The 15562-nt window shown below is 37.3% G+C and overlaps 1 protein-coding gene across 5 annotated transcripts in view; it reads right to left on the bottom strand.

Moving 5' to 3' along the window:
- The window catches only part of PIK3R1 (phosphoinositide-3-kinase regulatory subunit 1), a 57620-nt gene continuing 42466 nt past the window's right edge, over positions 409 to 15562 (bottom strand). For 2 of the 5 annotated variants that reach the window (XM_021380219.1, XM_021380218.1), the window contains 9 exons: positions 10462 to 10564; positions 9675 to 9773; positions 9369 to 9549; positions 8776 to 8901; positions 7614 to 7756; positions 7162 to 7338; positions 7001 to 7069; positions 5286 to 5456; positions 409 to 4889 (listed from right to left, as the gene is read on the bottom strand). In XM_021380219.1, the coding sequence (XP_021235894.1) occupies positions 4700 to 4889; positions 5286 to 5456; positions 7001 to 7069; positions 7162 to 7338; positions 7614 to 7756; positions 8776 to 8901; positions 9369 to 9549; positions 9675 to 9773; positions 10462 to 10564 (1259 nt within the window). In that variant the 3' untranslated portion in view covers positions 409 to 4699. Of the gene's footprint in view, positions 4890 to 5285; positions 5457 to 5808; positions 6398 to 7000; positions 7070 to 7161; positions 7339 to 7613; positions 7757 to 8775; positions 8902 to 9368; positions 9550 to 9674; positions 9774 to 10461; positions 10565 to 11888; positions 13991 to 14046; positions 14397 to 15562 lie in introns of those variants that run through there. The other 3 variants (XM_021380222.1, XM_021380221.1, XM_021380220.1) reach the window with 3 other exon arrangements.

Here is a 15562-nt window from a genome sequence, read left to right as displayed (position 1 = left end):
ACTTCTCCTAAAGGCAAGATATGAATGTACTTTAAAAATTCTAACACCACATTTCAGCAATAAGTGAAAGAAACAATACTCTGGAATCATTCTTGCCCTGTCACCCGCTAACTTCTCCCTCTTCTTCATTGTCACCTTAGTTTCAGAGCCAGGGGAAGGCATGAAGTGGTGAGCTACCTCTAGCTAAAGGGTTGTTAAACTTGATGGATATCAATAACCACTCTCATTCAAATTTCAGAAGAAACAGAACTTCACTTGCAGTGTAAAAGGCAGATGCACTGCTCTTGCAAGAGTATGAAACTAGTAGAACTATCAGTTTGGCGCAAGACTATTCTGGAGCTAGTCACTACTTCATTCAGTTCTGGTAAACAGACATCTCAGTCTTTACTGAAACCTCAACAACTGAAATGCTTTTTCAAAACAACCTTTATTCTGCTTGAAGACTTATTACAATTTTTAAAGCAACTTAAAAACGAGACACAGCTCCATCAACTCTATAGCTTGAACAGAATTTCAAGGAGGCATGTTTTCACTGTTGCCTTGTGAAGGCAGTTTACAACCCACTTTACCCTCCACCTCCTTGAAGACCATTTTAAAACAAAGAAATCTTAATGTTCTAAAGACATTTAACAGAACAGAGCTTTATTTTTAAAAACAAGAATAAAAAAAAAAATAGCAGCATCTTGGGCAGCTAATGCAGTCTCATTAGGACAAGCGCAGTGTAACGTTACCAACTCCCCCAGTCCAGTTTAGCCTTCCGCTCAGCAAATATAACACAATTCTACATAAAATGTTGCATTTTGGAACCCTGTCCTATGGGAGGCATTGTGTTTTGAGCTGCCCATTTCTAAAAGTGACCCTGAAAAAAGTACTATCAGGATTCACTTTCCCAACTTAATACCATGCATAGCAAAAGCACTGTGTGAAAATCGGCATAAGTTTTCCCCATTAGAAGCATCTGCATGTTTTCCCAAGCATTATTATTTCATTGCCAATTACAAGACAAAGCCATTTCTTTACTACAGAACAGCTGACACCAAATAGAAAATTTGAAGATTTGGTTTTACAGATTGCTTGACAAGATTTTTTAGATAACTGAACTATACAGACAAGCTTTTTTTAGAAAAAAACAACAACACAGAAACTGTATTTGGAAACATGCTGCACCCACAAAGGTCTAGTGCGTTTGTGTCTTACACAAAATTAATGATATCACTTACTGAATTCAGCAAAATGATCACATTTGGTGAAAATGCACCTATACTGAGATCTATTCATATATAAACACAGCAAGTGTGTGCGCATATGCACAAGATGCACACATGCAATATCCCCAAACAGAAACTCCTAATTTTGCTTGTGGGTGTTGGTTCTCTGTGTTTTGCCTCATACCTTTCAAAACCCTTGCACAACTGCTGCTGCAGTGCAGCGTAATTCAGGGATTTAAAATGAAATTAAAAATTCCCCAAACAACCAAAAAAAACAGAACCAAAACAATTCCCACCCTTCAATCACATCCGGTGAAAAAAGTACACGTCAGTAGAAACACAGAAAAGCAATGTGTTTCTTCAGTTATATCCACATGCTTTTTTTTTTTTTTTTTTTTTCCTGTTTATTAGTTTGAGATCAAAACTGGAGTGAACAGCATGGTACATTAAGGACAAACTCTGCAGTGAATAGGGCCTTTGGCAGGATGCAGCTCTGTGCATTAAGGAGGGAGGGAAATACAGAGGCCACACAATACCTAGGTACCAAAGAAATCCCACTCGTGCCCACTTTGAGGGCGCAAGTGATCCTTGTGAATTGCACAGACCCTGTGTAGGCAGAACTTCCCTTAACGAAGCCCTAAGCATTTATCCCCACAACATAGTGCTTATTTCTCATTGTTGCTTGTGCAATAAAAGCAAGTGCCAAATTTGCACGCACACTATTTTTTCTCTGCTAGAACCACAGATGAAGTGAAGTAGTACAGCACGACAGGAACAAATGACATCCCATACTGGGCTGGGCATGCTAAGGATGTGGCCCACTGACACAGCAGAGGTTTACTTAACATGAGGAAAATTAGATCCAAATGCCTTAACTACCATGAAATTTCTTGAGAAATACAAAGTGAAACATCCATTCAGATTACATATATTTTGCTTATAGAGAAAAAAATACAATTTTACTCATAAAATATTTAACATCCAAAAATTAATATATGTCTGAAGAATACCTTGGACTGCTACAAGTGTTAAGTTGTATATTGAGCTAATTTGTAACTTCAAGCCCAGTAGTATGACTGTCATGCTAGCGCAATTGTTGGTGTTTTTCATAGTAAAAAACAGTTATCTGAATACCAAATTTACATGGTTCTCTTCTGAGAGGCCTGAAAGGAGAGTGGAATACGGAAGGGAAGGATGAAGACTAAAATTCTATTGAGAAAAAAAAAATCAGAATAATTTTGCAAATGGTAACTATCCCGAAACATGAATGTTGGTTGAATCTTGTTTCCTGATATAGATTCTAGCAAGAAAATACACCTATAGGAAAGCAAAGACAACCTACCAAAAAAAGCACAAAATCCAAATAAAAATAAAAGATTTACAACCTCATAAATGAAGGGATAATGTAAAAAAATAAAAGACAATAAAAAACTACTGGAGACTTGCAAATTTCTTATTATTTCCAACAGCTTAAGAAGCACTGCATACTTGGAATCAATCCACATGTATCACTAAAGCAGAGCAATTATGAGACAACTCCATGGAACTCACTCTTGTGCAAGTCCCTTAAATAGCAATGGATTTTCCCTTTGTATATTTGGAGAAGAATAAGTTCATATTCTCACCTAGTCAAAACTTTTCCATTATTTATTTGAAATTAATTACTTTATCAATTTGCAATAAGTGAATTTCTGCAATGATCATGGCGAAAAGTGGCCACTGCAAACCATCCACACTGAATTGCCCCAGAATTACTAATAAGTTTATTTTAGTGGGATTTTTTTTTTTTTGTTTCCTTTAACTGAACCATAATTCTGAAAATCTCTGGAGTTTGAAATTATGAAAGTGTTCACTTTGATATTCCCTCAGTCTACAAAGTTATGAAAACAAATCCAGAGTGTTTATTAGGAAAGCCTTATCATTTTCAAAAAAGGTGTTTTCCAGTTGTAATTTGCTCTATGTTGTATCCAATTGTTCTACCTAAAGACGGGAACTTTTTTTCAGAATACTACTACAAAAAACAAACTCTGGCAACAGTTGAAAGAAACTTCCTTCATATGAAATGAAAATACCTTGATGTGCTGATAAAAATTCTGCCACAGTAGATCAAGATGTCATTTATTTACTACGAAGCATGATTTCATTCTGAAATCCAACCTATCTAACCCAGTAGCCAAATTTTCCTGTTTTTCTGCAGTCATTATCAGAGAAGGATACACAATTTTTCATCTTCTAAATACAAAGACAATCATGACAGAAGTTCAAAATGCTTCAAAAAGCAAACAGCGTGGTACCGTATTCTAAAGGTATCTCTGAAACAATATTGTTGGAGTCCATGATATTTTGTAAGGTTCATATATTTTTTATTGAATAAACCAGCTTTGAAGCTTATCAGGCACTGCCCAACAAAATATTTAGTCAAAAAAAAAAACAAAAAAAAAACACCAGAAAAAAATTACGAACTTTTAAAACTTGGAGCTAGTAGCTCAATATTCTGTACAAAGAAAACTGTAAAATATTTCATAGTTTTAATTGTGAAGCCAACTCTGGGTGGCTTCCTGTACATTAAAAAAAATATATATCATCAGGCAAAAAAAAAAAAAAAGGAAGTAAAAAGAAGGCAAGGAAAGAAGAAAGAAAAACAAGCTTAACCTGCAGACATGCTCAAGAGAAGACTACAGCCTAAAGAAAACTCAGTATTGCATAGCATGGTCTAAGAATTCAGCTTTCAGCGAACAGAAAGAGGAAAAGAGAAGCAGTTTGGTATTGATAGTTTCCATCAATGATAGTTAGCCATCCAATACTATGTACACTATTATAGACTGTATGCCATTGAAAGTCCTGTTTTCTTAAAACAGGATTTTTAAACATCTAAGCAAAACACTTTCTGGCACTTCACTATCACGATTTCTCCTAACAGCATACTGTAACTGAAGTCCTTTAAAGTGTCCCTTATAAATGAAAGTGCCATTCTGCTACATGTCATTCACCAGAAACCAAAAAATCCACAATGCTGTGTGTCTGGATCCACTGAGTGCAGCAATACCAAATCCAAGCCAGGTCATGACCAAGAAATTCCAATAACTGAATGAAAAGACCTCTTAAACCTTGTGTCTGCAGAATCCAATGTTCTAGCTGGTAAAGCTTCAGAAGTGGTCGTAAACAAGCACCATGGTTAAAGGCCTCTATGTCCCTGCAGGGAGATCAGGTTAGGATTTCTCACTCCTGTGTTTTCCATTTCTCAATTGGAAAAAAAAAAAAAAAAAAAAAAAAGCACTTCAGATTAGAAACATACATTCACAGCTCAACACTGTGATCTCTCCCACTGCAGTTGTGAAGGAAAGCTCTAGTCCCATCTGAAGACAGATAGCTTTTACACTGCAGCTCAAATTCTTGAGTAAGGCTGAAAGGAGCCTTCTCTCTCCAGAGGCCTCAATGTTGTCAAATCTCTTCTTTAGAAAAAAACCAAACAACCCAGAGTATTAAGATCTTCATCGCCTCTGCTGTGCATATACTGGGTAGGCTAGTGTGACATTGAGAGAGTCATTGTGCTGCACGAGTGATGTGTGTTGATAATGTAGCACCAGTTCTTTGAGAGAGTTGTACAAGTTATATGGCTCTGCAAATCCATACCCAGTAGGTGTTTTGTTTATCACACAGTGCTTCACTTCTCCATCCACCCTAAAGAAGAAAAGAAACAACCTGTTTTAGTTTCTCAATACAGTAAAATTATGCTAGAAAATAAGGTGTTAGCAAGAAACCTGAAAATGCTCATCACTACATAGCACTCTTGTCTTCTGTTGTAGGATAATGGTAAAAGCCTAGGTTTAACCCAAATTCCCAGGTGCTGTGCTACTTTAGGGAGACAAGAGGCAGGATTTTGTAGCTGCAGATAAACGAGTTATTCTGTGCCCTGTGTTCTTTTCTTCACGGCCTCAAGACTTGCTGATCATCTTCTAAGCCTAAAGACACAATGGAAACAATGCATATGCAAATGTATATCTGCCCCTTGCTCAAGGCTCAGCATTTGAGCTGCCTCAAAGGTTGTTTACATCATTCACAGAATAGAGTACATACACAACAGAGCAGGCATAGCAGCCTTGTTTGCTGCTCTCTCGAACAAGGAATGTTCCATCTCGCTTTCCCCGCAGGAGATTTTCAGCTTGGCTTCTATTGATATTTCCCACATTCCATGTTCTCTCATCATGATGAGGCAAGTCTTCATCATCATCCACCATAGAGTATTGGCTGTCAAAATACGACAAAATATATTTGTGGAACATGTTACAGAGCTACATGCAACATGTTGCAGGAATAAGATAGACGTCCTTTCATATTACTGGGGAAAACACTAATTTGCTGGTTAGCAGGTTGCCTCCCAGACAGAACTAGGGGTGTAAATCATGTAATACTGCAACATTTGACTCGCTGAATAAAAATAAAACTTATGGCCCCTTGTTTCTTTTAAAAATACTCATGTGGATCTGAAGAAGGACATAAAAAAGATGCTGTTTTATCTTTCAGAATATACTGCGGGCACTTCAGTACCTCTACCATTGCCCCATGTTTTGGTAAACAGCAAGCCCAGTGAAATCAGTACTCATGGAGTCAGCTTTATTTCCGAAGATCAGAACACTTGGTCAGCAGTGAATAATCATGCAATGTATTGATTACATCTGCTGCTTGTGAAAGATACAATCAGTAGTACAAGTAGAATCTGTCATTATTCATATGAAAGATGGCTTTGTGGAAAGGGTTAACTTGTAGAAGGTTCTCTTTTCTTATAACCAGATTATGAAGTAAACATGTAATGTAGGACCTTCTCTACCAAAACAGTCACCTCTACAAAGCTGACTCAGACTTTTACAGAATTCTCTGAGCTAAATCCATCATGAAAGAAGATTCCTCTGCTTCAGCTATGTGGACACCACCACTTCGATATTCTACAGTTCAAGAGCTGCCTATTTGCCAGAAGCCTGCAGTGGTGGGCTCTGCCTCTCCCACTCAGTTTACAATCAGTCTTTCTGAAGAATCTCCAAGTAGTCTACCAAGATCAGCAATCTCACACAGATACAATTCTTTGAGAAAGAAGAGCTTTGTTTCAGATGACTCTCCATCCAGCATTCTTGTCCCATCATACTCCTTCGTCCAGAAAGATACTCTAATGCGTTCAGCTCTATTTTCAGCACCTAGAAAGATTCCTATTTTTACTACTGCTTATTACACTCATTTTCTCTGCTTTGCAACTTCAGAAGAAAAGTCAAAGTCTAAAAATTTAATGTGTCAGCAGAAATCTGAGTACTTAACAGATTCACTGACAAGGACAGTCAGAGATAAAGGAAATGAATGTGTTCTTTAAACAATCTCACTTACTATTTTGATGTTATCTAATATAGGATAACACCATAGTATCAACAACTGCAGTTTGGAAACTGTGTCTGCACCTAAAAGACCTTCTGAACAATTTACCCATCCATATGACATCCCTCCAAGATACTAACACTTTATAATCTTCACTTCGTTCATAAGAATAGTGACACAGGTTAAGTTCTTGTGCTTTGCTATGGTAACCTGATTACGAACTTCCATGAATAATGGCAAAGTAGGGTCTGAGAGAGAGTCCTTTTGAATACTTGCATTAGGTCTGCTTCCATGTGTTAACTGTGTACACTGTTATAAGACACCTAAGCTTGAGATTCCCTTTTTGTGGTCCTGGAATCAAATATATTCTACCTCACTTTTGTGCAAGATGATTTGAAACACCAGGAATATTTAAATCTCAGAATACTCACTCTTCTGTATTTTCATTTCCAAGCCACTCATTTAGCTTCTTTTGCCGAACACCTTTTTGAGTCAGCCACCTGGACAAAAATTGCAAATAAAATTAATTACTAGTTGCAGAAATTGGATGCCAGTTAAAGAAAGGTTTTTGTTAATTCACAATGATACTTACATCAAGTACTGGTCTCTTGTCTTCCTCAGCTGTATGAGGTCTGGCTTAATGCTGTTCATTCGCTTGTCTATCTCTCTATATTCAGCTGCTTGCTTCTTTAAGTCCTCCTCTAATCTACGCCTGCTGTCCACAATTTCACTTATTCGAGACTTCAGTTTTTCATAGTTGTGCATAATTCTGAACAGAATAATGTGGTAGGTTATATTCTCATTATGTTTTCTTTTGATCTTTATACCTGCTGTTTTCTCATCAAGACATTTAAAAGAACAGATCATTTCTCTAAATGTAGCTTCATGCTTTGCAATTTCACATCTACCCCATTTGAAGTCTTCTTTGCTTACAACTGAACTACTTTAACTTTGCCATCTTGCTTTAGTTTTAGGCAGAGCTATACTTGACAACATTTCTTTCTATAAAATCGTAAAATTTGCAATGCAAATACGAATACTGACCTTTGTATTTCTTTTTCATTTCCTTCTCGTTTAAATTTTTCAATGTATTCCTTACTGTATCTCTCTTGTGTCTGGCACTGCTCTTCAAATATTTTTATTGTTTCATTAAATGCTTCAATAGCTGTTCTTTTCATTTGAATTTCCTGAAAATAAAATAGTTGTTTAAATTATAGTTGTTATCAAACAGAGGAATAATTTATTGGCTTGTATCATAGAAACACTTGAGCATGTTTTAACAATGACTTCAATATCCAATTACCAGAACGCATCCTGTCTGCAGTACAAAATAGAGAAATCAGACCTGTGCAAAAGGCTATCACAATGAGGCTTTCCAGGAAAGAAAAACTGCTACACAAAGAGTTAGCTGCAATCTCTGTTTTGTATAAATAAGTTTAATTTTTGAGGATTAAAACCCTATGGCAATTCATTTTTCCCTTTCCATCAAGCTAAAGTCCTCAGAAGAACAGCTGACTTTCTGAAACAAAAAAATTACAAGCCAGTGAAATGGACAGGTCTCCAGAATTCATCTGGTCCATCCTCCTGCCTCTGCATAGCTAGTCAATAGCTGAGTCTTTGAAGTGATTAAATGAAAGTTGCTTGCAGATCTCCACCTTTCTTCTATTACTTTCAGTCTTATTTTCTGCTAACTTTAAGGAGCAGTCTGGATTCCAGTGGTGTAAAACAGCAGTAATTCACTGATGCTTCAAGACTTGGCTAACAGTTGGTTAAAATGAAAGGAGGGTAGAGGCGGCTTTTCATTCCAGCAATGTATTTACACGCCATCCCTGCAGCCTGCAGAGGTGAAACCAGATCTTTTCAAACCCAGTGATAAAACAGAATGCTTCCTTGCAAACACGTCTTGAAAACCTTAACTTGGACAGAAGAAGACAGTATGCAGAAGTGTTGGTAAATCAGAGTAGCTTTGTGATTGCTTTGGATGCATGTGTCAGTCTTGAGCATAGTGTTAGGTTGCAGGTGGTGACTGTTCAAATACAAGTAAGCAATTCCACTAAACTAAGCAAGCACATCAGGTATATTGTTTTCCTGTTTTTGGGAAAAAGATGGTGGAAGGGAGGAGAAGGAAGGAAGAAGACGGCAGAATGAATTTACAGTAACATTCTTCTCAATACATATAAGTCTTTTGGTTTCAAATCTGTCTTACCTGAGATGTCCTCGTGTAGTCTTCATAGAGTCTATCGTATTCTCGGCTTTTTTCTTGGAACTGGGTATTATACTCATGTAATTTCTTACCCACCGCTTCAATGCTATCCTCTTTTACAACTTGATCCTGGGAATAGAAGGTATTCCATAGATCAACAATACACTGCACGGATTTTCAGAACTGCTTAAAAATATCCAAATATTACATGGTAAATGTGACACCTCTTCTTTTATCAGCACAGAGATAAGATACACTATATGCACAATATGCAAATGCAAATGAAATTAATGACAAAAAGCAGTTTTGCTTTACAAGTGTGCAGTTTATACTAAAAATGATGTATTTCATCTGCAATGAGTGGGCTATTTATTAACCTAAGTTTATTTCTTAATAATAATGTATCTGCAGTATTTGAAGTTTTAATTATTTACAAGCAGTTTCTGGAGTTAGTTTTAAACAAAAATACTCACTTTCATACTCATTTTATTTTTTCAAGTATTAACGGAGCTGAAATTCTTTGTAACAAATGGCTCCCCAGTCTGCAATAATTTCTCTGTATTTAAGTGGAACACAAAGAAAACAGACCAAATTACCTGCTGGTACTTAGACACTGGATACAGTAATTTTACATCCAGTTTGGGATTGTACTGAGCTAGAGATTCATTCCGGTAGTGGTTTATGAGCTCAACCACAGAGTTGAAAGTCAGCGGGTCAGAAAAGCCGTATTTACCATCTCGGTGAAATATTTTGATTAATTTGTTATTTCCTCCTTTCCTGCAAATAAAAGTTTGTTAGAAAGTCAGGCATAGTTGCAGTTCTGTTTCCTAAAGAACACTGTATTTTCAATGCAGTACCGCATTTTGCTGTCAGGTATTACAGACCTAGCATAACTATCTTACCTTAGAGTAAGTGTGTAGTCGCCATGCATTTTGGTTGAAGCATCTCGTACCAAGAAGGTACCATCAGCAGTGTCCCGAAGTTTCTCATTCACTTCTTCTCTAAAATGAAAGCAAAAGTAACTAATCATTTCAGTTACTTCTCACTCCTTTATCATCTCAATGTGCTCTAAATTCCTGTTTTAAAATAACTTTTTTATAAGCCTTCTTGATCTCCATATAAATACAGACAGTTATTTAATAGCTTATTTACTATTACTAGAGAACAACTGGGATACAAAAACAGTATATTCTATGTCCTCTCACTGCTGAAACAAAATTATATTCTTGCAGAGGTCTTCTGCTTGTTCATACAAGCCTGCACAATTGGAGCAGCCAGTGCTGGTCTAATGTACCTATATATAGTACAGTTAAAAATGTTGCTAATACATAGCACTTGTTAGTCTGGCTTGTTAACTGTTGTGCCTACAGTTAAGGTTCTGGATGAAAGACAAGAAAAAAAATTCTTATTTCTCAGTGTTGTCCTTTTATGCTAGCATTTCAGGCAGCTATCTTAAAATAACAGAACAATCACCAAATCATTTCATGTATTACATTCTAATGGACTGCCAGTAACTTTTTAGTCATGTTTGGAATAAAACCAACTGTGATATGATTGTGTTGGAAAATATCCTAAAAATAGCTCTTATTACTGTAATTTTTCTGTACTTAAGCAGAGTACATACACAAAGAATAACACAGCAAGAATATAAAGGCAAACATGAGAAATACATGTCTTGAACTGATTTACCTTGATATATCTCCCCAGTACCATTCAGCATCTTGTAATGACATGTTGTTATTCATGCCGTTGTTAGTTACAGTATTAGGTTTCGGTGGCTTAGGAGGCAGTGCTACAAATAAAGGGGGAAAAAGTTCATTATAACTCATTGAAAACATGACCACATATCCCTTGAAATTACAGATTATTACATGAATGAGAAAATAAATAGTTATGAAATGAAGTTTTCCACCTCCAGCGCTATTTAAAAGTAACCAAAGGAATGAAGATGTTTTTCTGAAAACAATACAGTTCACAAGATAGATGTATTGTTTCAAAAAAAAAGTATGTTAGTCTTGCAATAATGTATTTTAAGCAAAATATAACACCTCATCTCTTCCCACTGTGATAAAAGCATTTGAAAAAAAAGATTCTGAAGTTTGCTTTTACCTTCTTCCACTATCTTCGGCAACAATAAATAATAAAACATGCAGAAATTGATTTTCTTTTCTCCTATGTAGTGATCTTACAGTAATGCTGCTGTTTTTCTCACCTAGAAGCTGAGTAATAAAAGATGCAAACCCCACAGTAGTACAGTATGTTTTAATATTATGAACTGGATTTCCATGATTCTCTGCATTCTGTACAATGATTTGCCAAAAAACACTTTACGAAACCCATCTGTGACCCAAATATCCCTTGTGTTAATCTTAGTATTCTTCAGAATAAATTGTCTTCCAAATGCCAGGGCTGATTAAAAACCACATCCCCTTTTCTCAATGTCAAAGATGCATATGTGGGTGCCAGAGGAAGACACTGCAGCACTCCTGACTTACTAGCAAGGGGGACTGTACTGGGGTCAGGAATAAAAAATCATCCCAGCTCTTTTAGTTTCTTAGTAAGTACAACACTCATTACGAACATCCCTGAATGTATATTATGACCAGCTACAGAAGAGGATGCAATGGAAATAAAGAGAGCACAGCATTTTTATATGATATGAAAAGATTATGTGATATCAAATATTCAATTAATATTATTAGATTTTAAAATCTGTTCTTCCTAAAACAATCCAAACCAACAGTTTGTAATCAGTGCTTCAGAAAATAAAAATGTTATTACAGCATCTCTTTTTAGCCACAGTGTAGAACAAATATAGCAAAAAATAATTATAAAAGAAACAAAATTTTTAACAACAGACAAAAAAAAATCAAAACAGAAACAGTCAATTCAGAAAAATTCAATTAAGTAAGCAGGCAGGTATTTCTACAGGTTATGATTCTAGTTACTATAACCATGCACTAAAACACAATTTAATTCTTATTACAGAAAAAAAGGAAAAAGTATTTGTATCAATGACAATGTAAATAAATCCCACATATCTACTAAGATTTTTTCAGCAGCTACCATAAAGACCAAAAAGAATTAAGTCTTCCATAATAAGACTGCAGTTTTACCTGGTGGATCCATTTCTATGTAAAACATCAAGTCTGTGCCACAGTTTATATCTGTCTTAGGATATTCTATATCCAGTTCTTCCATATTCCAAACAGTATTGTACATTTGTATGAGTTTCACTGAGTAAGCTCAGATACAAGGAAAGAGTCAGGCTCTCTTTGTAATGGTGCCTTGGAATTCATTTTAAAACCTATAAGGGGCTGCACTGTAACCTATTACATCATAATCCTCAGCCAATCATGTCAAAATAATGTCACCAGACCACTCCTGTTTCATCATTTTGTTCTACATTAATCTTAAAACAATTTCAGTTTCAGAAAGAACCTGCATTTAGCAGAACTGCAATATAAACCTGGTATTACAAGCAAAAAGACCGAGCGGGCTCTCCTCGCACACCCTTGTTTCCATTTCATTTTCCTGACTTTGCAGCATGGTACAGTCCAAGGCTGGCAGAATGACAAAAGGCTGATATGCTGCAGCACGTAGCTCTCATACACACGCGCACACAACACATGCACGCTCACACACAGTGCAGCTCCCTTTATGGATAGGTAGGTCACTTCTTAGATTCATTCTCCTACTCAGATGCCTGAAGTTTATCGCCGAAAAAGCTTTGGAGGGTTTCTGTACATGTTAATGATGAGGAAGGAAGTAAGAGCATGACTCTGCATGTGTGTTTGTGTGTGTCTGTATCCATCATGTGCCCATTACAAACACACGCACTTATGCGTGTATTTATCCACATAATGAAATATGGATTAGGTTTTTAAACTGTACAGATTTCTGTATTTTAACAGGCACACAGATCTGATACTCCTAGCATTGCTATATAAAGTGGACGCACTGCAATAGATGCCTCCCCCCAGTATCACTTTATAATAAAATACAATTCCAATTGATCTGGACTAACTCATTTCGAAACCTAAACATCAAATATTGTAACCTTATGTTACACCAGACTCTCCTACACTATCGAAGAAAGCCAAAACTGAGTTGAGATCTTGAAAAATGATTTTGCTGAATATAAAATGCCTGTCTGCCAGGATACAGCAGGACTCAGTTTACCTTTTCACACAGTTTCTCTATCCTGTTCTCGCTGAGATATTTATCAAGTTAACTGTTTTCAAGAGTCCTTGTCAGCGTCTTCTTCCAAACTTGAGTTTGCACCACCCGTGTACTTCTACTGCTCAGAAATATGCTTCCTAACCCCCCACCACCGACTGCCGCTGTGTCAGACCCCGTCGGGAAACACGCACAGAGCAGACTATTGATTCCAGAGCAGAGCGCAATGGAAAGCAATCCGAATGCTTCATACTCACTATCCTCTACGGCAGCAGAAAACCAGATACCAAAAATAACCACAACAAAGGGTAACTGTAGCAACTATCTGTGCCTCATCATAAGGAATCCTGCTGCAGCTGAAACATGCTCTATCTCACAAATACCCATTAAAAAATTAACACAATTTCTACCCCTCCAGAGCATTTCACACATATCTCCCCTCCCTCCGCTCCCCTCACCAGCCCACCCCCTTCACACAAGGGTTAACACATCAGAACATGTCTGGAGGACCAACAGTTACAAAAAAACGCATGCTAGTTTGCTTCTTGTTAACGAGCTCAAATTCGTTGTGAAGCAGACTCCCCTCCCTGTTTAGGTAGACATGCTCCAAAGATTCCTTCCATTTTTGAAGTGAAACAGGATACTTGAACTCATCCCAGACACAAGTCCTGACACCGCGCTCTGAGGTTTGCCCACCTGCTACCTAAACACTGAGTTGCCAAGGTAATTATTTAAATTAGGTTGCAAAGATCTCCTGCAAAGACTACATTGCTGCACTTAGGTCAAATGTGGGATTAGCAACGTTTTTTGTTTTGTTGAATGAAGTCTTTCAGGAGAAATGACTTCTCCCGGGGTTCAGCACTGGCTGAATTCAGACTGCTGTGCTGCACGAGCAGGCTGCTGCTCAGCTTGGGGCAGGCTTGCTCGCGAGCAGGGGAAGACAGGAGGCAGACAGGAGTTTCCCTGCGTAACCCGCAGGTACCAGACCTTCATTCCCATATTTTGAGACCATGAAATCTCTACTTGGTAATCAGTTATAGTAAAATACTTCCACAAGGTGATGAAGAAAACACAAAGAAATTCAGAGTCACTTACTTTGTAAATTATGCATCGCAAACGCTTGCCCTTGCAATACAGCCTGAAAAGATAATCCAATAACCTGAAAAATTGGCTTCCTCTTATAAAAATCTTTCTTAAAAAAAAAGGCAAAGCAAAAAACTTCTTTGAGGAAACTTCTCTGAAGCAGAAGATAATTCTGAAAAAGAAGACTGCTTTCCAACCACTATTCCACCAACATCTCTAAAAACACTGCAATATGCAATAAGAAGATCCCAGTCTTCTGCCTCTTCTTAACTGCTTACAGCTCTGTGCTCTGCAGAAGGTATCCACTTACTCTGGTTCATCATTAAAAAGTGAACCTGACTTTAGTACTGTTAAGGAAAAAAAAAAAAAAAAAAAAGAAACCACCACCCTCAGTAGCTTGCATGTCTCTCAGAGATAAAGATCTCAGTTTCATGATTAACTTGGGCAGGTTCAAATATTTGCTGAGCCAGGGATTTCAGGTGGGGGAGGGGAGCCAAATTCAAAGTAAAAGTTGTCATCAGCCAACAAGTGGTCAATGCAGGGGTAACTTTCTCATTTTAGCTAAGTAAGCGAGAAGGCCATTGTAAAATAAAATAGGCTGTGTAACTTGCTGCTGAGTGCAGTACTGAAGAAACACACTAAAAACAACTAACTAGAGGAAGTGGCTCACTTTCTGCAGAAAAATAAAACAGAATCAAAATCTTCCTTGAAAAGAGCTGCGTCTCTCAGATCAGCCCTGTGCAAGCAAAATAGCCTTCTTGCAACCACAGCATCACCTCCTACTCTGGATCACAAATACAAGTATTGCATGAAAACCCTCAGAATGAAGCTGCGAGGTATTTCACCCATTTCCTGTAAAGCGGAAATAGTAGAGAAAACATCTCTCCATATCCATGTTGTTTGCCAGCATGTCAGGGTTACTCACTTCATGCAGGCAGGTGGGAAAAGGGACTGTCCAGAGAGGGAGCAGTCCAGGTCAGATCTATTCTCCTTGCCTTAGCACTTGGTGGAGATCCGACTTCTTAAGGAATGGTGCAGCAATTGAAGAGCCTGCTCTCCTTTGCCCACTGAAGTTAACTTCTTTGCCAGCTACACCTTTACAAGGAAATAAATCCAAAGTGGGAGGAGAAACAAGCCACAAGATTTAATTCACAGAAAAGAGGAAGGGGACGGGTATTTTCCTCCCACTTTTTGGAAACAATTGAGAGCTTCTGGTAGCAGGGTTCCTTTAGTTCTGCTTGTGCTCCTTTCAGCAGTCAAACAGCATTGAAATTGTCACCCCACAAACACTCCCCCTATCCAAATCCCTCTATGCTACAAAATACCGTACCCACCAAAAGTCACTTATACTTCATTACTCAATTAAATCTGAAATATCTTCAGTACGATTTTAATGTTTTACAGCTGATGCATTAACTTTACCTATAAAAATCACTCACTTTCCAAATTTTAGCCTTTGCCTGCTTGAACAATTATCAGTTGTACATATAATTTAAAGCAGCGCCATTGTGAAAGGACAGCCTACTGC

The sequence above is a fragment of the Numida meleagris genome, chromosome Z (genome assembly GCF_002078875.1).
Source record: "Numida meleagris isolate 19003 breed g44 Domestic line chromosome Z, NumMel1.0, whole genome shotgun sequence".
NCBI lineage: Eukaryota > Metazoa > Chordata > Aves > Galliformes > Numididae > Numida > Numida meleagris.
Note: the sequence above shows the minus strand (reverse complement) of the source record. Positions and strands in the feature narration are given on the sequence as shown.